Source organism: Peromyscus leucopus, chromosome 11 (assembly GCF_004664715.2).
Source record: "Peromyscus leucopus breed LL Stock chromosome 11, UCI_PerLeu_2.1, whole genome shotgun sequence".
In the NCBI taxonomy this organism is placed as follows: Eukaryota; Metazoa; Chordata; class Mammalia; order Rodentia; family Cricetidae; genus Peromyscus; species Peromyscus leucopus.
This window is the reverse complement of record NC_051072.1, coordinates 31,653,499-31,676,352: the sequence shown is the minus strand read 5'-3', so window position 1 is coordinate 31,676,352 and position 22,854 is coordinate 31,653,499. Positions and strand designations below refer to the sequence as shown.

Genomic DNA, 22,854 nt, shown 5'->3' with positions numbered 1-22,854 from the left:
AATAAACCTTTGTATTATCCAAAGATGTACAGGAGCAGAAGTATCCCGTCTTCTTCACCTGTCTCATCAAAGTAAATAAAGCGAACCCATCCAATAGATGCAAAGAACAGTCTGTAGGGAGTTGCTACACGTCCCGGAGGTGATGGGCTATAGACATCATCACCTGGCGAGCTCGATTAGCTAGCTGCCTCCCCAACCTGGGTAAGCCGAGAGGGTGGGGGCGGGAGAGGATGCGGCGCCGGGGTTGCACAGCACATCCGGGCGCGCCGGCAGCGGGCTGAAAACTGCATAATTGATGAAGGGCCGGCGCAACGCGGGGTGCGCTGGGAGCGTCTCGGGGGGTGGAGGCCAGGGCGGTCGGGCCCCTCCCACTCCGCTTTTTCTCGCGTGTCCTGTCCCCGGCACTGGCAGTGGGCGCCCGGTAACCAGCAAGTGTGCGCGCAGGGACCAACGGAGACGGATCGCAGCAAGCCGAGGGCGCAACAGCGACCTCCAGGACCAACCCGCCCGCGCCATGCGCTCGCCCACTGGCCTGAGGGCGCTTGTGGCGCCGGGCTGTCCGCTCCTGCTTCTGTGCCTTCTGGCGGCGACGCGCCTGGATCGGGCAGAAGGCGATCCCGCAGGTGCCTGGGGTCCAGGGGCCGGACCAGGGAGGGCTCTGGGCGCACGGGTAGGGGCGCAGTGGCGGCGATCCTCCAGCCGGAGGACATCCCTTGCCGCCCGCGCAGGGGCCGCGGGGATGCGGGCGCAGGCGGCTGCGGAGAGGAGCGGAGCGGAGGTGGCCTCTCATTGGCTGGGCGCGGGTTACCCTAGGAGGAAACGTGGGAGCAGGGGCGGCTCCAGGTCTGCCGGGTCTAGGGGTGATTCCGGCTGGTCCCAGTACAGCCCTGTTTGACCCCGGGAGCTGCTACTGGGACGGGGTCGGGGTTTTCCTACGAAGTGGGCTGATAAGAGTGCGTGGGTTCGTGCGGGGGATGCTGGGGACTTGGCTTCTGCTACTGTGGCATTCTGAGTCCACATTCCCCGAGGCCAACTCCCTTCACTAGAGGCCACAGCGAGGCCCTGGTATCACCTTTCCTTCTGGCAGGTGTCGGCTTTGAGGATGTTTTTTACAGCAGATGGTAAAAAAAAAAAAAAAAATCACCGCACCCAGCCAACTCGATCGAGCCCAGATAAAAAAATACCTGTGTCTTGTCTTTACACCATGGTCTTTATCAAAACAAAACATTTTTCGAGGGTGTTGGGTTGTGTGCTTAAGGCATGTCAACAGAAGGATTTATGTGAAAAACATGACCTAAAGTCAAGATCGAGTTTGCCGTCTTAGCTCACCTGTTTATACTTTGTGTTGCAAGCGATTCATGTAACCGGTTTCTCCGTGCAATTCCTGTGTCTGTGAAGGGCTGGCTCCCATTTAAGTCACCACTGATCGCTCAAGCAGTTGTAAGACTGGCCCACAGGGAACGAAGTCCAGACATTCTTCTACAGAAGGTTTTCATCCATTATTATAGATTATTTTCATGAGCTTATAGCATGTAGATTGGTTGAATATACTATAAAGAAGGAAATTGATCAAAGGGACACACACACACAACTTGGATAAATCTTTTGGATTCCTCTAGTCTCGGGATTGTCTTGCTCCACATCTGTTTTCCATCGGAAGACTTCCAAGTAATTGTCCAGGACATGACCCGCTCCCCCGCGCCCTTCCTAGGTACATCTGATTCCTCTGTCTTCATCCACCCGCTCTTTGCTTCTGAATACTCTTTTTCTAGTCCAGCTCTTTTTCCTTCCCCCTTTCCCTCCTCCCTTCCCTTCCCCTTTTCCTCAGTTCTGAGTGTAACTCTGGGCCTCTTGTGTGGAAGGAAGCGGCCCCACCGTGGAGCTACAAATCCAGCCTCAACTATGTTCTGAGAATCAGCGCATTTTGGGTTAGTCCTGGAAGTTTGGTTCTCTACTTCGAAGTAGGTGGAAATTATAGGAGAGCTTTAAAAAGACTGATACTCAGATCTTGCCCTGGGGAGGGGAAAAAAACCACCCTGATTTATGTAGTCTGGGGCGTAGTCGTTTTGAAAATTCTCGGTGTAAGTCAAAGCAGGCTAAAATCACATGAGAGGACCCTGAGGGTGTATTGTTAGATACTCTGTTGGCATCCGGTTGTAGTTAATGTACACACCTGGCTTCTAAAGGGAGGAAACTAGGAAGCAGATGAAGCTGTAAATAAATGTGCCGAATGACGGAGGGGAACATGGGACTTCCTCACAGCCTCCACTCAGGTGAAAGTTATGAAACAATAGGGCATTTGAAGAGCATGGCATCTGCATCTACTGTGAAGCTAACCTTCAAAGTGATCATACTTTTCAGCGATGAAGAGCACTGTCTGCTCTCCCAGAGGACCCAGTTCAATTTCCAACACCTACATGGTAGCTCACAACCATCTCTAACTACAGTCCCAGGGGATCCTGTTTGGTGCCCTCTTCTGGCCTCTCTGGGCACAGACATAGATGTAGGCAAAACACTCACAGACACACACACAGAGCTTTCTAGATTCGGTATTCATTTGAATGAGATTCATCTTATTCTTTGCTGAAGAAATACTGCAAGGTTTACTGGATGCTTTTTGTGTTTATACTTTGAACTACTTAGGGATAAATGTTCTGCTGAAAGAAGACTTTGGCGGCAAAAAAAATTGGGTATAAGTTCCTATACTTGTATTCTGTAAGAGAAGTGTGCCAGCCACAGTACTATGCAGCATGTAGCCTGGTGAATTAGATTTTATTTTCCCTGATTTTTCGAAAGAGGAAGTTGGGGCTTCAGTTAAGCAATTGCCCGAGTACACGTAGTTTGGTGGTGGAGCAGAAAGCTTAGTCAGGCTGACTCCACAGCCTGTTTTCTTAGACACAGCTCTCTCTGAGATAACTGGGTGTGCCCCCAAGAATTTAGAGCTACCGACCAAGAGCATAGGGTGGTAGCAGCCGAAGGACACATGTACTTTTGAATCCCAGAATAAAGTCAGGGGTAAGGCATGAAGAGTGAGTTATTAGCTACTTCCAAGTTTTTTTTTTTTCCTAATTTTTTATTGTTTTATTTATTTTGTATACACATACATACATGTGTGCTCCTGCCTGGGTACTACAGTATGCTCCTGACCATCAGAGGACAACTTGAGAGCTGTTTTTCTTCTATCATGTAGGTTCTAGGGATTGAACTCAGGTTGTCAGGCTTGACATTGGGTGCCGTTGCCTGCTAAGTCATCTCAGCAGCCCCTCACCCCCCTTTTTAATTAAATAAGAGATGTAAAAATATCTTCGTAAAAGGAATATGATCACGTGGAACAAACTGAGGGAATGGGTTATTTTTGAAACATTTTCAGTGATGTCATTTGGAACTAGCACCTTAACTTCCAAAGACATAGCTTATATGCTGGGTTTTTTTGTTTGTTTGTTTTGTTTTTTTCTGTGTGTGTGTTTTTGAGAAACCTTTGCACCTTTCCTGGACCTCACTTTGGAGACCAGGCTGGCCTCGAACTCACAGAGAGATCCGCCTGGCTCTGCCTCCCTGAGTGCTGGGATTAAAGGCGTGCGCCACCACCGCCCGGTTTATATGCTGTTTTGATTGGCTCCCTTCCCATCTAGCCCCAATGTTGCCTAGTAATGAGTATTTGTGGGAATGACTCTTACTTAAGTACCCATATTTGCCCGATAATGTGTTTGTAGAAAACACTAGCAGTTTTTGTCTTTACTGCTATTTAAACTTGGGCTGGAGAGATGGCTCAGCAGTTAATTAAGCACAGACAGCTCTTCCTGAGGACACAGGTTCAATTCCCAGCAACCCACATGACAGTCTGTAACCACGGTTCCAGGGGACCTGACACCCTTACACAGGCAAAAACACTAGTGCACATAAAAATAAATAAATAAATAAATAAATAAATAAATAATAATAACAACAACAACAATAATAATAATAAAGAATGCTCTTTTAAAAAGGTATTTATACTGTTTAAATGAACAAGTTTATTAGAAGCCCATATTTAATTGGGCTATTTCTAATATTTCAAAATTTTGGTCATGTAAATGTTTGTTAAGAATAAGCTCACCGGGCTGTGGTGGAGCATCCCTTTAATCCCAGCACTTGGGAGGCAGAGGCAGGCGGATCTCTGTGAGTTTGAGGCCAGCCTGGGCTACGGAGTGAGTTCTAGGAAAGGCGCAAAGCTACATGGAGAAACCCTGTCTTGAAAAACCAAAAACAAACCAACCAAACAAACAAAAAAGTTCAATTTCTAAAATATCTAGTCTCTTTTAGCTGGGCAGTGGTGGCCCACGCCTTTAATCCCAGCACTAGGGTGACAGAGGTAGGCGGATCTTTGTGAGTTCGAGGCCAGCCTGGGCTACAGAGCGAGATCCAGGAAAGGCACAAAGCTACACAGAGAAACCCTGTCTCGGAAAAACCAAAAAAAAAAAAAAAAAAGAATAAGCTCAACCGACTTTCGTCCTAGTACTCCATCACCCTGCCTCAGCTCTTTTCTCTTTTTTTCTGAGTGGTTGAAAGAGCCGGAAGCAGGCCTGGACTGGTAGGTGGAGCTAGAGGCACAGAGATCCTGGTGAGGATGGCTTCTAAGTAAGAGGACAGATCAGGGTGGGAGGTTAGGCTCAACACGGTGAAGAAGATGCTCCTGCAAAGATTAGCTCACCCCTGGTCTCAGAGCTGAGCAAGGTGACGAGGGCGACTGAACAGGGACACGTAGTATCTGACCCATGCTTCAGGACAGACCAGCACAGAAGGGCAGCTCTGGGGGTTGGGACAGATGTGGCAGCTGCAGGGGTTGTTGGTTATGTACACAGGAACTGATCAGGTAAGGAAATCTATCAAGGAAAGCAGGGTGCAGGGTTTTCCGTTAGGGAAGGAAGAAAATAAAGATGAGCGGGAGAGAGGAAAACTTTTGTGATGTTATCAGTGTGAATTCATGATTATAAATGTTTCCTTTGTGCCGCATGATGTTTGTGTGTGTGTGTGTGTGTGTGTGTGTGTATGTACATATATATATGTAATATGTAGGTATATATAATGTGCATATTGTATATGTGTGTACTTCTTGTCACAAGAATGTTGTATATGTGTGTTTGAGTTTGCATACACATATTAGTATATTAGTAGCTCTGTCCACTCACTTCTTTGTTTCTTGTTTCTTTTTGGTTTTTCAAGACAGGGTTTCTATGTAGCCCTGGCTATCCTGGAACTCACTCTGTAGACCAAGCTGGCCTCAAACTCAGAGATCTGCCTGCCTCTGCCTGCCTCCCAAGTGCTGGGACTAAAGATGCTTGCCACACTGCCTGGCACATGTCCACTGATTTCCAAGCAGTATGTATATTTAACACCTAGGTGTTGGCTTCAGGCTCTATTCATTTTATAAAAATTGGAGAAATGGCTGGTTTCTCCAATGAGAGGAGAAGTGTGTAAACCTGGGACATCCTCCACCAGAGAACAGTAAAGTATTCAAAGAATGGTGAGCTACGTCAGAAAGAGTCAGGAGCCAGTTTAAGGGGTTCACACAGAACAGAGCTGGGAAAAACTGAGCATCCAAATAAAAAATAGTAATAGAATAGATGATGATGACGACGATTAGATGAGAAGGTCTTGCTGTGGAGCCCAGGCTGCCCTGGTGCTTCTGATCTCTTGCATTAATCTCCAGAGTACTGTATTAATGGATTATAGCGAAATGATAGAGAAATTCATGAGTACAGACTGATAAAAATTATTAAATTAGTGGACTGTTTCCTGAAGGACAAAGGATTTCATAGTTTTAAATTAATTTCCTATAAAAAAAATCTTACAGGTGGGGCTGGAGAGATGGCTCAGCGGTTAAGAGCCAGACGTCCTGAGTTCAATTCCCAGCAAGCCACAATCGTGGCTCACAACCATCTGTAATAGGATCTGATGCCCTCTTTTGGTATGCAGATGTACATGCAGATAGAGCATTCATACATAAAATAAATAGATCTAAAAAAAAAATAACAAAAGAGTAACTACAGAAGGCAACTATGGCAAAACTACTTAAAAAGTCAGTGAAAAATCATTACAATATTTTATTAAATTTTTTTTCCTTTTTGGTTTTTTATTTTGTTTCCTTGTACTGTCTGGCCTGATAGATAGTATGGAGAAAAGCACAGAGCACTATCTCTGACATTGCTGCCAGCCAGGAGCGCCTGTCCCAACAGGTCTAATCCTGTTACAATAGACCTGGATGTTGCCAAGGGTCAAGGTCGAAGATGTCACGTAAGACCAGAGCTGTTGCAGTGAAGGAGAATGGAGGGACCGGCAGCGGATGGCAGCATGTGCTTCTGAGCTGGCCTTTCTGCAGAGATGTACATCAGAGAGCAGACTTAGCACGAGCTTCCCTATTTTAGGGCAGCCTGGGATGATGGGGGGTGTCTCCATTCCAGGAAACACTCAGGAATGTCTGAGTTTTTCACATCAGCAGTGGAACTTTCACATAGATTGGGGGGAGAAATGCCAGTTTTTGACATTTCACCTAAACCTGAGATTGTTTGGGAAAAAAAACGAAATCAGCTCAGCTTTTTCGGAGAAAACTTAACTGGCCACAGGCGTTCCATTCAAACCGTAGTTGAGAACTGGTCACCCGTGTGTTTGGTTCCATTTTTAAATTGATGTGTATGTGCTTACCTGGGTGTGATTAGACGCACCACTAGGTGCTGGTGGAGGCCAGAAGGGTGCATTGTATTCCTTGGAACTTGAGTGACAGGTGCTTGTGACCCACTTGGTGTGTGTGCTGGGAACTGAGCCCGGGTCCTCTGTAGGACTAGTAAGTGATCTTAACTACTGAGCTGCCCCTCCAACTCCTGGTACTATTTTTTAAAGAACATGTATACAGAAAGAGTTAGATGTGTGCTGAGGCTTCCTTCCTTCCTTCCTTCCTTCCTTCCTTCCTTCCTTCCTTCCTTCCTTCCTTCCTTCCTTTCTTTCTTCTTGTAATTCCTTGAACTACTCTTATGCTGCTGGCTTCTCATATTTTGCGATAATAACCAACCCTGCAATAATGGACAACCTTGTGACTGAACAACTTAGCACACATACACTAACATAGACGGGAAAGAATCCTTTACAACATTTTGTTAAAAAGAAACTCCTTAAGGTACCATCATCATTCAGGCGTAACAGAATAATATCCTGTAATGTTGTTATAGGAATGAGAGACATTATCTTTAAAGATGGTGCTGTTCGTTTTATTGAACACATTTTTTTTTTCTGTTTTTAAAGTTACTGAGGTTAGCATAACGAATGTATCCCTCCTAATCCCCAAACACAGTCTTCTCTGGTTTTGTTTTTTTGAGGGAGGGTTTTAGATGTCTGTGGTGGTTGGCCTTAGACTCACTGTGCAGCCAAGGATGAATTTGAATTCCTCATCCCCTGCCACCACCTCCCAAGCGCCGAGATTACAGGCGTGTACCATCACATCCAGGCCAAGATAAAATCTTTTTTGGGCCTTTCAGTTACACAAGCTAGGAACCCTGAAAGGGAATTTTGATTGGTCTTAATGCTCACAGTGCCTTTGTCTTATCTAGGGGCAAGGAGCAAGCCATAGCTCTGGTTTCTTGTTTCACACTTGAATGATCGCTCAGCAATGAGTTTTCTTCCTAAAAAGATCCTCAAAGGAGACCCAGGGCAGGAGGCTGTTAGTCACCTGTGAATGCTGACGTGATTATCTGTGCTTTGAAGTATTTGTGTGTAAACTGTGCAGAACAGGACCACAGGGTTACAGGAATGTTTGTAGATTATAAAAAGCAGCCCTACTGGATGGAGAATGGGATTTGAGGATGTATCTACTCAGCCAAGGTTTCTGGGTCTTTGCGCCATTTCCTTTTTGGTCTGAATAATGCTTGGTTGTAAGGAGTGTTATTATGGAATGCTTTAGGAGGTCATGTAAAAGTACACCTTGTGCTTGTCATTTAAAGTTTTAAAAAACAAAGATAAAAGGCCTTTCAGTAATTCTCATATTATCTGAAATATACTAGTTACCTGCCTGGAATGTTCTTTGTCTGTGACTTTAAAGGTTTACTTATAAATGATTACATCAGGACAACACATTTCATGTTCTTGGCAGCTCTTTATTTTCTTAACAAGCTCTGGAATATGTCCATAACTCCAAGTATCCCCACACACCGCCCCCACTTCTTTCCCTTCTACTGTAGTGATAAAAGGGGATAGGAATCCTAGATACCTAGAACCTGGAAATGTAACTTCAAATGCATTACTCATGAGCAGGATTTTACCTGGTAATAAGGTGTTTTAAAGCTGTAGGTAAGCCATAATATTGCAGTCCTGTAGTTAAATATTTTATTACCTCCATGAAGAAATACACTGATTTTTCACACTTAAGATTTATCACTAGTAAGCCGGGCGGTGGCGGCGGTGCACGCCTTTATCCCAGCACTGGGGAGACAGAGGCAGGGGGGATCTCTGTGAGTTCGAGGCCAGCCTGGTCTACAGAGCCAGATCCAGGACAGGCATCAAAACTACACAGAGAAACCCTGTCTCGAAAAACCATTTAAAAAAAAGATTTATCACCAGTATATCTTACATGTTCGTAAGTTGTAGTGTTTTATAATTGTGTCAGAATGCTAAAATGAAGATTTATTAAAATAATCTTAAGCATGCATATTGATAGTAATTGAGACAAAGAATAATATTTACTTTAATAAGGACTTAGAACTTCTTTTTTGCAGTCTTGTGGATTGAGCAGTGCAGGGTCATGTTCATGTTAGACAAATGCCCTGCCCTAGTGATGCCATTTTAAACATAAAGTGCTAAGTCCAAAATATTCAAACGTAATGAGAAGGGCCTACGGAGACGGCTCTGCAGTCAAGAGAAATGTAATGATCCAGAGGAACAGAGGAACCCACCTAGCAGCTCATGACCACCTATATGCTCAATGGGACCTGACGCCCCCTTCTGGCCTCCACAGGCTCCTGCATGCATGTGGTACACAGAGTCGCACAAGCACACGTACATGCAAATAAACTTGGAAAAAAATCTAGAGAAGAGCCTAGTGGTGGCACACGCCTTTAATCCCAGCACTTGGGAGGCAGAGCCAGGCGGATCTCTGTGAGTTTGAGGCCAGCCTGGGGTACAGAGTGAGCTCCAGGAAAGGCACAAAGCTACACAGGGAAACCCTGTCTCGAACCCCCCCCCCAAAAAAAAAATCTAGAGAAGATGCAATAGAGAAATATTGGAGAGTCATTTTTAAAAATTTTTTTAGTACTGGGGGTCAAACCCAGGGTTTTGCACATGCATAGGAAGTAATATACAATTGACATGTTTCTCAGCCCTCTTTTTATTTGTTATTTTGAGGCAGTATCTCATGGAGTTGCCCAGGCAGGCCTTTGATTTGCAATCCTCCTGCCTCAGCCTCCTGAGTAACTGCAAAGATTGCAGGCCCACCTTAGATGAAGTAGGTATTCATATACAGGAGATGTACTCGGGTGTTTCCTTACTTAAATAAAAACAGTTCTTAAGACTCCACCCCATTTTCTAGCATTTCTTCTTTCTTACACTCCTTCCAGTCTGCTTCTTTTAAACAATGCACAAAGTGAAGTATGCGAAACAGTAGTTATTAGAAGACACTATTAACATTTATTTCATTTGGTAGTGGTACCACCATGAATTATAAGGCCCTCTGGGAAGAGCTATTTTAAAATGTAATGGAAACCGTCTTTCCCGTTGAGTAACAATAGGTTGAAAGTGAGGTTGCCACTCAGTGCTGGGATAAGTATCTTCATGCACCATCTCCCGTCGGAGGGAGGAAGCAAAATCCTCTAATCTCGGCAGCAACCCCTGCTTGTTATTCTTTTGTGTTGTTATTTTGCCACTACCTGTAAGAGACAGCCAGGTGGCAACTGTCCAGAGATGATTAAGAAAGGGGTGATTATAATGCCTTGAAGAAGGCAAGTTTTGAACTTGGCACCATCACTTGGTATTTATGAGACTTTCCCTAGTCCCCTCCCCTACTTTCTCTAAGACCCGAGGTGAACAGTGGAGACCTTGTCATCAAAGCCCTGAGCTATCATCAATCAATCACACTTTGATACGTCCAGTCACAAGCCCCACTGGCCCATCTTGTCTTGGGACAGGCAGTTCCTGACTCTTCCTTTTCTATTTCTTGTTGTGACTCAGCCTAATCCTTTCAGGGACGAACCTGAACCACATCTGTCCAAGGCCTCCCCTGTCCATTGCTTTTGCATACACATGCTTGCTAAATCAGCCCTTTACTGCCAGCTGTCCATATGTAGAAGCAGGAAGGATTACAGTCTCACTTTTTTGTTTACAGAATATCTTGTCCAAAGAACTCACTTTTACTAGTCAAGCATCTCCTCGCCTGCTTTTATACTCACAAAATAGCATAGCATTTGTTCACGCTGCTTCTTGAAGGAATTCTTTTGCATGTTCAGTGGGAAGTAGAGCTCGATAAAGATTGGTGCTTTAGCTGGGCGGTGGTAGAGCACACCTTTAATCCCAACACTCCAGAGGCAGAGGCAGGTGGGATCTCTGAGAGTTCAAGACCAGCCTGGTCTACACAGTGAGTTCCAGGTCAGCCAGGGCTGTTACACAGAGAAACCCTGTCTTCAAAAACCAGAATAAAATAATAAAGAGATTGCTTTAACGAAGATGTGGTGTTAGCCTCAGCTAGTGTCAGGGTCACAGATCTGAGTATGTTTAAGAAATGACCCAAACAGCTAGCATATTCTGGAACTCTCTCCAGGTTATCTTGCATCAGGTGGCTTGTTTTTTCCTTCTCTTATTCTTTCAGCTGCTGTGAACTGAGATTTTGATCAACTTCAGCCTTTGAATCCTCTTCCTCTCTTGGTTCTATTGTTGACCCAGATAGGTTCTTCCATAGTTGGTCCCTTGAGATGAGGAAAGGAAACGTCTCCATCCCTGATCTACAGTGACCTTTACCTTCATGCCCTTTCCAAAGTCAGGCTTACCTTCTGTAGATCTGTGCGAACTCGTGTGAAAGACCCAAGCTCCTGACAGTTAATACCAGGAATAAAGTGTTTCTCTGAAATTTTAATGACTCCATCAAGTGTGGCCCAAACAGCTACTTTATCATCCATTAGCTTTTAGGGATCCCGTTGACCCCACTTCCTATTCTTTGTCAGCACACACTGTATACCAGATACTTCTGTCCTTACTTAAGTGGAGTTGGAATAAAAATGACCCAAGGCACTTTTTCTTCGGCTGTTGTCACTCTCCTATGATTGATAGTATGAATGATAATAACCACCACCAGAATGAGTGGTGTCTGGCCGTCTGAAAAAGGTCCCGTTCTTGTTTCAGGAATAGGGCGTTCGATGTGAAATCTCACAGTAGTCAGCTAGGCCGGGAAAGGAGGGCTTCCAAATCCGGGGGTGTAGACTTTGCAGCATTCAAGATCAGATGGCAGTCACGATAGCTCTTTTCTACCCACTTTTCCCTCCCTAACCAGCACTGAGTGAGTGGCATCTGCCTTGGACTTAAAATATTATTTCTTTAATATAATTTCTATATGAGTTATTCCCAAGAGTGGGAATAATTTTTATTAGGAAAAGAATGTTGACCAGATGCTTTTAGCATATATATAGTATATATACACACACACACAAACATACATACATATACACATATATATATTCATACACACACATATATATATATATTCGTACACATACACACACACACACACACACACACACACACACACACACATTCAAACTCAGGTCACCAGGCTGGGCAGCAAGCACCTTTACCCACTCAGCTATCGGGCCAGCTCCAAGCTGGTTTTTAAAGAGTCGTCTAGTCAAGCTGGTTTTTAAAGAGTCGTCTAGTCTTGGTGAGGAGATCTGAAATGTAACTGCATGTACTTTGTCTTGCAGATTCATCTTTTACAAGTCTACCTCTTCGAGAAGAAATGATGGCGAAATACTCAAACCTTTCCTTGGAGAGCCATAATATATCATGGACAGGTAAGTGGGTCACGTCCCAAATAGTAAAACGCCAAAATAAGTTTTTAAAAGGCTTTAAACTGGGCGGGTGGCACGCTTAATCCAGCACTAGAGAGCAGCATCTCTGTGATCACACAGAAAGTGAAAAAGCAAAGAACAAAAAACGTCTCGAAAAAAAAAAAAAAAAGCTTTAAACTAAGTCACTGCTTTGGTCCTTCCCAGGTTTGGTTTTCTTTTTTGGTTTTTCGAGGTAGGGTTTCTCTGTGTAGCCCTGGCTGTCCTGGAACTCCCTCTATAGACCAGACTGGCCTCAAACTCACAGAGATCCGCCTGCCTCTGGGATTAAAGGCGTGCTCTACGGGCCCAGCTTTGGTTTTCAGTATGTGAAATAATTACAGAACTTTTAAATTAGTAAGAGTGGTCTGCTCCGGTAGCAACATCAAAACAACACATTTAGAATCTAAACTCTTTCATTCAGCCTGTTTATTACATTAGTAACGAGCATTCTACTATTTCCACCCCCCCAACACACACCCATAGGTAGTTTACTGTTTCCCTAGTCTTGAACTGTTTCTTACTTTGTTTCATGTGACCAGAAAGTGTGTGGGGTAGATTTTCCAAGCCAATGTCTGTGAAATGTGTGTGCTGAGTATTTTAATGGAACATTTTTAAAAAACTTCATGCAGCTCTTGTTTATTCCCAGATGCTTCCATTCCAGCATTTGGAATTTATTCTTGTAAAAGTCAGTTCCATATTCCTGTGTCGTTACTCTTTGTTTTGTGCGTATTCTACTTGTTGGTTGCCTCTATGAGATGAATCGATTATTTAAGGGGGGCACAGGGGAGAATCTCAGTTTGCAAATTCTTTGGCTAGACTGGCCAAGTGGATTACAGGACACAGGTCTGACTCAGCACAGCCTGGAGCCTGGAAATCAAGGATTAATGCTCAGCGCCACAAGAAATACCTCATTCACTAATACTGTGTTCAGTATTTACCTAACCTGCAGAAGATTTAACTCTTAGCTACTCTTTATTCTAATCGTTCAACTGAAACCAGATTCCTGCTCCCTATGAAAGGACCAATTGTTCACAGTTGCCCATTGTTTATTTGTTACCTTGATTTGTGCACACGGCATTCTGACTTTGGCCTTCCTAGTAGCCCCTGCACTTTATGTTGTCCAAGTCTGAACCAGCACCAAAGTGTGTCTTAAGAACCGGCGCCCCGGTTATGACTTCTGTGGACTCAGTTGCTTGTCCATTCTCCCCCTTAGAGCTCCGGCTAGTCAGCCTGGCTTCCCCATAAAAGAAAGCCTTGTTTGACATCGAGACACTTGAAGATTTGGAGTCTGAAGCTTTTCTTCTGTTGCAACAGTTGTTAGGACATAAAGCCTTTCTAAAGGTCTGAATTGGTGTTTATTTAAGGAGAGCAAAGACCTGACTCTGAGCTGTGGTGGCGTTTTCATGGAGCCTTTTGGGAAACTTTGGTTGCCATCCTGTCAAAAATTCTCCTGTTGGGAGCTGTAGTTACTGGTCCATGGAATTTAAATTTGAACCATAGGCATTTTCTTACTGCCAGGCCTTTTTTTTTTTTTTTTTTTTTTAAAGACTGTTTCTCACGAAAATTGATCGTAAACTTCCCTGGTCTCACCTCCCAAGTGCTGGCATGACAGGTGTGGGCCACCATCCCTAACTACTGGTCAGACTTCGTGTTTTCCATGAATGGTCCGTTTTGCCAATAATGATTTCAGCATCACCCTTGTTTATAAATAGTACTCATGGCATCTCCCTATTGCTGGTTTCCTGTTTTCACTGTCCTGCTGGACATTTTGGAAGTTGACATTTCTATTAGGTTAATTTTTTTTTTTTTTGGAGAGAGAGAATCAACCTTAGTTACAAATCCTGGATCAGAAGGATGACTTTGGCTGCACTCAAAAATTTTATTTAGTGAGAAAGGGAGACGTGGGCCCTATGCCTGGAAGAAGGAAAAGCATGGCCTTTGGTTTAAAACAGATCAACAGCAAAAAAAACTAGTTGTTTACTTTTTTTTAACACAAAAAAATTATTATTTACTTGAGAAACTCTTCCATGGTGTTGACTGTGTGCCATGTGTAATTTTTTTTCTTTATAGGTTTTATACTTCATAACAATTCTTGGAGGTGAGCGCTGTTGTTATTCCAGTTTGTAGTTGAATACAGAGACATACAAAGAGATTGAGTGGACAGACCAAAATCCCAAATGGGAATTGGGTTTTGCACCCAGGCAGTCTGGCGCCAGAGTCTGCTGGGCCAAATAACTTCTTAATACCAGATTATTCATTTCTTTTAGCAGTATTGCTATAACAACTATGCCTGTTTGAAGGTGAATGATAGAGTAGCTTTGGGGTGATATATTCAAAATCTATGAAAATAGGGTCATATTAAATGCTTTAACCCCAACGAGGTTAATTGTAGAGAGTGTGTTTCTGAGTAGCAGGTTTGTGGAAGTATAATAGATGTTACTAAGGAGGGAAAAGTCTCTTCCCCTCTCTGTCTCATCATTGGGCTTTTAAAAGCTATCTTTTGATAATGGACTATTTGGCGGTCATTGTTTCCATGACTGCAATTAGAATGTTTCTATATTGTTACTTTCAGTGTTTTCTCTTTTGCGCTGCAAATTGTACTGTTTAGGGTATGGGTGTTGTGGCTTAAACAATGAGAAGAAAATCAAAACATCAGCTGGCCACTTTCTTGATCAGCCTGGTGGCGGCTGAGGTGAGCTTTTTACATTGTTGACCCAACCCACGTCGTGTTTACCAGCTGAGGTGTGAGCAGCTGACCTGGCATGGTCCCCAGGGGGGAAGGAGGAAGCATAAGCAGAAGTCCAGGAGGTGCACATAGGCTAATCTAGCTGCCGTCAGGTTTGGTAATGTCACCGGAGATGAGGAAATAACAACCCTGTTGCCTAGCCACAGGCAGGCAGGACTTCTCGGGTTGGAGGGTCAGGAGCAGAGGACGCATCTGGTCTCTCCAGGATCGCTTGCTGCAGGGAAGATCCTAGTCTACTTTAATGGCCTGAAGCTGTTCATGATATTTTTTGAATCTGGTCTTTTATGGATGGCATAAAGACTGGTGATGTACAAAGAAGAAAATGTGAGTGAGCATTAACATTCACAGTGAGGGGAAGAGGAAACAGGACATAGCTCTTCCTTCGTAGCAAAAGCCCAGGGCAGCAGCAGCCTTGGCCTTTAACTGGGGTCTCGGTAGCAGAAATACTGACGTTTTTGGACTGGATGGTTCTTTGTTGCATGGGGAGGGCTGTTTGCGGCATTGTAGGATGGATAGTGGCACCCTAGGCCTTTATGTTCAAGATGTGAGGCTGTATGTTCATGGGGAATAAATTTGTCCTTTTGCCTGTAAAAGAGGGTAGTTCTGTGTCTTCGCCTAGCTTCTTGTCACTACAGTGGAATTCCTGAAGCAGGCTACTCCTGAAGAGGTTGGTTTAGTCAAAGGTGCCCACAGGAGATGTTGAAGCCCTGTGGGAGGAAGCATTGTTGTGTCTTGAAACCCAAGGCAGGGAGAGAGAGCTCTGTGGGACCAGGCTGGCTGCTTGGTTAAGAGCTACCTGATTTCACGGTAGGGGCCCTAGTGACCTGAGGACCACAGATTAAGTCCCACCTCTTTTGTTCTTTGAGACAGGGTTTCTCTGTGCAGCCTGGCTGTCCTGGAACTTGCTCTGTAGATCAGACTAGCCTCAAACTCAGAGATCCACCTGCTTCTGCCTCCCGAGTGCTGGACCATGTCTCCAGCACGTGGACCTTTGGGCTGACATCTCACATCGAAGCTATAGCACCCTGAAACTCTTTTATAACTGCATTATGGGACGACACATGATTTAAACATCACAGCATTGTGAACAGTTAATAAAGCTTCTCATCAGGAAATTAGATGGCAGAGCTAACAGGCATAGGGCAAAGCATAAGAGGGCCAGTGAGCAGGGCCAGTCACAATCCCACCTCCTCCCTCCTCCTTCTGGTGTTCAAATCCTGTCTTTCTTTGAGAATTTAGTCAAAAGCCACATCTTCGGGAAAACAGAGAAGTGCAGATTCTGTGGGCCTAATAGGCATTTACTGTTTTCATTTTGCAACAGTGAGTTCATTTTTAAAAACATTTTATCCAGCAGTATAGTAAATTCAAGGTTGTGAGCTCCCTTCTGACACTGGTAGGCATGTCTGAAATGTAGTAGCTGTCCTAAGTGCACGGGAAAGAAAACACAAGCTCCCCTGCAAAAAGAAAGAAAAAAAAAAAGTCAATGACCAGGGCATTACACTTGCAAATTCATGTTCTCTTGTTTCCTTGTGTTCTGGACATGATGCTTCAGTTTTTAGAGTCATACAGAGAGAGACACAGCTGTGACCACACTAAAGGTAGGAGTAGACGTCTCAGAAAGCTGATCCTCCCTGGTGACACACAGTGGAAGATTTGACCTAAGGGAAAGAGCATCAGCTGATGGCACAGAGGGAGGATGAGTTGGCTTCTTCATTTTAGCTCCATTCAGCGTTACAATCACAAGACTCCGATCACTGCCAAAGAGAGGAAAATACAAAAGAAGTTCCCCAAAGCCCCCTGACTATTTGGTAGACGTGAACCCACCTCAGAGAGGTTTGAGGTGCAAATTTCTAATAGTTGTACCATCTGGGTGCCTCCACGCTGAGAACGAACACGGAAGCAGCCCTTGCAGGTGTCTTCCCAGGAAAGCAATGAAGAACACGGTAGGAAGGCTGCATCCTGCGCCCAGGCTGTGCATCGAATGCTGAGAATGTGGCACTGGGCATGCAAAGAGCTTCAGAGCACCCCTAGCTTACTCCACCAAGGAGCAGTAGGCTTAGCCACCGCAGACCCACACTGCACCAATACTCTGTGGAGACACAAGAGAGGAACTGTTGGAAATGGAAGAGGCACGGGCCAGGCGGTGGTGGTGCACGCCTTTAATCCCAGCACTCAGGGATCTCTGTGAGTTCTAGGCCAGCCTGGTCTACAGAGCGAGATCCAGGAAAGGCACCAAAACTACACAGAGAAACCCTGTCTGGGGGGTGGGGAGGGATGGATGGAAGAAACATGTGTTTTGTCTTTCAACAGGAGTTCTTTTTTTTTTTTTTTTAAAGATTTATTTATTTATTATGTATACAGTGTGCTGTCTGCGTGCAGATTCATATAGATGGTGAGCACCATGTGTTGCTGGAATTGAACTCAGGGCCTCTGGAAGAACAGCCAGTGCTCTTAACCGCTGACATCTCTCCAGCCCCTCAACAGGAGTTCTTGGTGATCTAGCCATAGGACACATCTGCTGTTAGACTTTTTCTTTACTTGTACAAACAGTATTAGTGGATTAGTTGGTTAGGATATTTCCTCTTGGGGAGCTTGCTCGCATACATTTTTCTGTTATAAATCATGTCACAGTGAACACCCTACATACAGATAACTCCTGGGGTATAGCTTTGCATGCTTTTCATAACGAATACTGTGAAGCAGAATTACTGCGTTAGAAATGATGTGCCCTTCTGATAGAGACTGAGAAATTCTCCTCCGGAGTCGCCGAACGGCTTGTTCTTTTCCGCACCCACGTGTGGGCCTAGCTGTCCCTGTGTCCTCACTAACACGAGATACTATCAGACTCTTTGAACTTGGTTCTTTGTGAGCGGTAAAGTTGAAGCACTGTTTTAATTGGTGTTTTGGAGTTAGGCATAACATTTTGGATTGAGCCAGACCTCTCTGAGGTGGGCTTGTGTTTATGAATCATCAGGGGACTTTGGGGGGCTTTTGCAGTTTACTCTCTTTAACTGGCAGTGATCCGGAGCCTTGTGCTTTTAACACTGAATGGAGCTAAAATGAAGAAGCCAACGCGTCCTCCTGTTGTGCTGTCAGTTTTTGTTCATGCCTATGTATATTTGTCTATTAATGTCTTTTTTTTAATTTTGCTATTTGTTCTTAGAATTTAATAGAAAGGAGGGAGGAATACAGAACATTATTTCTGTGTGTGCTTTTTGTGAAAGTTAAAATATTTTTACATAGTTTTTTTTTCTTTTCTCTCTGTGTATGTGTGCGCGCGCACATAGAAATCAGAGGTCGATGTTGACTGGCTTCCTTGAACTTACTTTCTCCACCTTATTTTTATTTTATTATATTTTTAATATATTTTTTATTTATAATAATTTATTTATTTATTTATAATTTATTTATTTTTATTTTATGTGCATTGGTGTTTTTGCCTGCATGTATGTCTATGTGAGAGTGTCAGGTCCCCTGGAACTGGAGTTACAGACAGATGTGAACTGCCATGTAGGTACTGGGAATTGAACCCAGGTCCTTTGGAAAAGCAGTCAGTGCTCCTAACTGCGGAGCCATCTCTCCAGCCCTTCATTTTTAATATTTATGGGTGTTTACCTGCGTGTATGTCTCTTCAGCATGTATGTCTCTCCTGATGCTGGTGGAGACCAGAAGAGGGCATTGGATCCCCTGGAACAAGAGCTGCAGACAGTTGAGCCACTGTGTGGGTGCTGGGAACTGAACCCGGGCCTACTGGAAAAGCAAGAAGTGCTCTTAAGCGCTGAGCCCTCTCTCCAGCCCCTTTCTACCCTCTTTTTGAGACAGGATTTCTCACCGAGCCTGGATCTTACTAATTGGCTTGACTGGCTAGACATGAAGCCCCAGGACCCTCCTGTCTCTCTCTCCCCAGCCTGAGGACTAGCAGCATGTCCCACTGCACGCTGTTTTTTTTTTTTTTTTTTATTTGGGTGGTGGGAACTCAAGCTCAGGTCTTATTCCTTGCACAGCAAGCACCATACAGACTCAGAGGCCTTTTTCCCCACGTAGTAATTTTTGTAGTCAAGTTCCTGTAGACATTTCACCTGTTGCCTTCATAGATTTTACCCTTCACTTCAAACTTTTTAAAAAAACTTCTACATTTATTAATGTGCATGTGTTCATACATACATGTGCACATGTGAGTGCCACAGAGTACATGCAGAAGTCAAGGACAACTTGGAGTGTTTCGGGTGCTGTAACGAAGCAGACTGAGCAAGCTGAGCCTGTCATGGGGAGCAAGCCAGTAAGCAGCACTCCTCTGGTCTCTGCTTCAGTTCCTGCCTTGAGTTCCTGCCCTGACTTACTGTGATCAGGACACGAAAGCCAGATAAACTCTTTCCTCTCCAGGTTGCATTTGGTCATGGTGTCTACTACAGCAGTAGACAGCAACCTGAGAGAAATAACTGAAGTAATCTAAAAACAAAAGAAAAGAGAGAGACAGAGAGAGAAAGAAAGCAATCTAAGACAGTGTGCAAACTTGAAATGTCCCATCAAGGTAGAGAAGGTTGGAGTAGATAAGAAACTGGAGACACGTTAGTGGCATGGAGATTCCTGTTTTGTAAATGAAAAGAGAGGGGAATGTGTGTAAGAATGACTTCCAGTTCCAGGACAAAGAGTGGGATGGCCCAGGCTTGCCTGGTACAGAGACAGGCTGTGCTGTTCTCAGCCCTGGATGGAAGCCTATTAGGTTACAGACCGTCTGCCTTCCACACTCTCTTCCCCAGAAACCTTGCCGTGGCTCCCCTCCCCTCTGGACACTTTCTGCCTGGACAGAGTGAGTTGACAAAGCTTGCCTGGCCCTGCAGTCTCCCTCCTCTGCAGAAGGTGGAACCCTTGGAACTCTCTGCCCAACTTGCAGGAAAGCTCAGCAGAAGTCATACCTAGCAGCTGTTTAACCACGCTCATAACGTGTGTGTGTGTGTGTGTGTGTGTGTGTGTGTGTGTGTGTGTGTGTGTGTATGAATCTCACTTTCTGAGTTTCTAGGACTTTCTCAGTTTTGGTGGCTTCTGAAGTCCTTTTTTTTTTTTAAAGAAAATAATTAATTAATTTTGGGGTTTTTTTTTTTTTGAGACAGGGTTTCTCTGTGTATCCCTGGCTGTCATGGAACTTGCTCTGTAGATTAGGCTGGCCTTGAACTCATAGAGATCCATCTGCCTCTGCCTCCCAAGTTAAAGGGTTAAAGGCATTTGCCACCACCGTTCGGCTGACTTCTGAAGTCTTATAAGCTGCCTTGCTCCCTCCAGGAGGTAATGCCTCAGTTTATTGAACTTTTAAAGCATATTTGAAAACACTAATTTATGTAGCAATTTCCAGTAATATTTTTGAAGATACTGTGTACTAAATGTCAGAGTAGATGTACCCATCATTCCTCTTAAGATGGCAAGTTGCTGAAAGTTTCTACCAGGACCATATGAATACAAGAGAATATTTAGGCAGCTATAAATTATTACCTTGGATTAATATTAATAATATTATGAATTGTGTTTTTATTTTATTTCTTGTCAGAGATAAATTCTTGGTATGTAGCCTAGGCTGGCCTTAAAATTGTGAATTGCCTTCCTCAGCCTCCAAAGTTCTGCAATCACAGAATTTTTAATGTATTTCAGAAACTGAACACATTTCTACACTCTTAGAGCTGTAGATGTCATGGATGTTTTTGCAAAACTTCAAGTCGGCAGACATGTGTTACCCTTGTGCAATATTAGGGAAGTTGAAACGTTGTTTCTTAAGCTCACATTCAATTTCCTGGTTAACCCCAAAAGATTTTTTCGGGGGAGGGGTAGAATTTTCTTTGTAGATTTGATGCTGTGATTCCTTGGCAGGAAGGAAGGCAAGCTGCAAAAAACATCACAGGAAACTGTGAAGTAACAGGTGCAGAGAGTGGCCTGTGAAAGGCCATGCTATAGTTCACACCACGGAAGAACTTTTAGTTGAGAATGTGAATGCCTTAAATGTGTTCATTCCAACGTCAACTATCATTTTGCTCACTTTGGTATATTGCTATACTTTAAGCTTCATTTAGCTTCTGTTATTTCATTTGGCTTCTTGGATTGGAACAGTTTGGTGGAGAAGAAGTTGATATTTTCCTAAGAATTCTGGATCTTTGAGCATTTGTAGGCACTGTTGGTTAGGGGGTGATTTAGACTTAGCCACACTTACATTTGAAGTTGTGTTGTCTCTGTCCTGATGTGTCACCTTGGGTGAGAAAGTCTCCTGTCTACCTCATCTGTGAAAGAGAGTGGTGGCTTGCCTCATAGACACTGTCATGATGCGGTCCACGTGCAGTTTTCAGCCCCTCCCACGGACTTTTACCACTTTCCCAACCAAGCCAGTGAGAGTGAAAGTGCTTACCAAGCACGCTCCACCGCAGCATTACTACCTTTTGTCGACTTCCGGTGTATCAGCCCGTTTTGACGACAAAAGAAGGGCATGAGGCAAGGAAACTGGGGGGGGGGCGCGGGCGGCTCAGGATATAGTTGGTGGTAGAAACTTTGCCTAGCAGCCTTGGGTGTACAAGGACCAAGGTGGCTCTTCAGTAAAACACACACACACACACACACACACACACACACACACACACACACACACACACACCACACACACTACACACACACACACACACACACACCACACACACCCACACACTACACACACACACACACACACACCACACACACACACACACGTGCACTCACACACACCACCCTGAATAACCCCAAACAAACAAATAAAAACTAAACTAAAACAACAATTGCTATCCATTACAGAGATCCATGCTTTGAAAATGAAAGGTATCTAATCAATGGATAGTGTTTTTTTTTTTTTTTTTTTTTTTTTTTTTTTTGCTATGCCAAAATCCCTGACAAAAGTGACTAGAAATGTTTACTTTGGCTCACAGCTTGAGGGTCCAGATCTGCATGGTGGAGAAGGCATGCAGGCTGTTCACGTTGTATCTGTAGTCAGAAAGCAGCTCTTGGACCACTCTAGGAAAGACTGGGTTTGAAGTTCCTTTGGATATCCAGCTTTAGATGCTTAGAGAGCATGTGGAACCCTGGGTCAATGATCAAGAATGACCTTTTGAGTGGAACTCTGTTTTTCAAATAAAATGTCTTAAGGCTATTAGAGGTTAATCATTGAATTCAGCACAAGACTGCCAGCCAAACTGAGAAGTGAAGGGGCCAGAAAGCAAAATCCCCCAGAGCTTGAATACTTAAGGAGCCATTGAAAGGACTTGGTTCGCCAGGCATGTGTTAAAGTTCACTGAGAGTGAAATGGAAGCAAAAGGGAGTTTCGGAGAATGGCAGACCTTGGCGATATCTGATGTTTTGCAGACAACAGATATGATCAATTGAACTTTGGGGGACTGAGAGATGGCTCAGCAGTTAAGAGCACATGCTGGTCTTCTAGAGGGCCCTGCCTGGTTCAATTCCCAGCACCCAGATGGCAGCTTACAACTGTTTCTAACTCCAGTTCCAGGGGACCCATCACCCTCTTCTGACCTCAGAGGGTACCACACACACTTACCGTATGCATACATACATGTAGGTAAAGCACTCATACATAAAAACTAAAAATGTGAGCTTTGGGGGAAAATCATTAAGTTAAATAATTTAGCTATTAAATTAAAAATTCATGTATTCAGTGTGTATGTTTGTGTGCATACCATGTTGTGTGGGTCAGAGGACAATTTGTGGGAGTTTTCATCCCTTCTACCATGTGGTACTGAAGCTATATGGGCCATCTTGCTGATGCTAGGCTATTTTTAAGGTCAGAAAGAACATTTTGTGCAGTATAAGATGACAGAATACACAGCACTGAGAGAAATATAGGGAAAAAAAACCCAGACAGAATAGCTCATTTTTGAAGAAATTGACAGACGGTAAAGTTTTACTAAGACAACTCAATTTTGAGAGTACCCAGAGCTACATGTGAGACAAATGTATAGACAACAGAATCTCAAAACTAAATCTAGTTGACCTCTAAATACCTTCTCACTACCAGTTCCTACTAAAATTCGG

At 44.0% G+C, this 22,854-nt stretch overlaps 1 protein-coding gene across 1 annotated transcript in view; it reads left to right on the top strand.

The window, feature by feature from the left end:
* The first annotated feature begins 280 nt into the window (after positions 1-280).
* Positions 281-22,854, top strand: part of Emb (embigin) — a 49,283-nt gene continuing 26,709 nt past the window's right edge. Inside the window, exons 1-2 of the mRNA XM_028885373.2 lie at positions 281-623; positions 11,928-12,017. Coding sequence (XP_028741206.1) covers positions 296-623; positions 11,928-12,017 — 418 coding nt within the window. The 5' untranslated portion in view covers positions 281-295. The remainder of the gene's footprint in view (positions 624-11,927; positions 12,018-22,854) is intronic.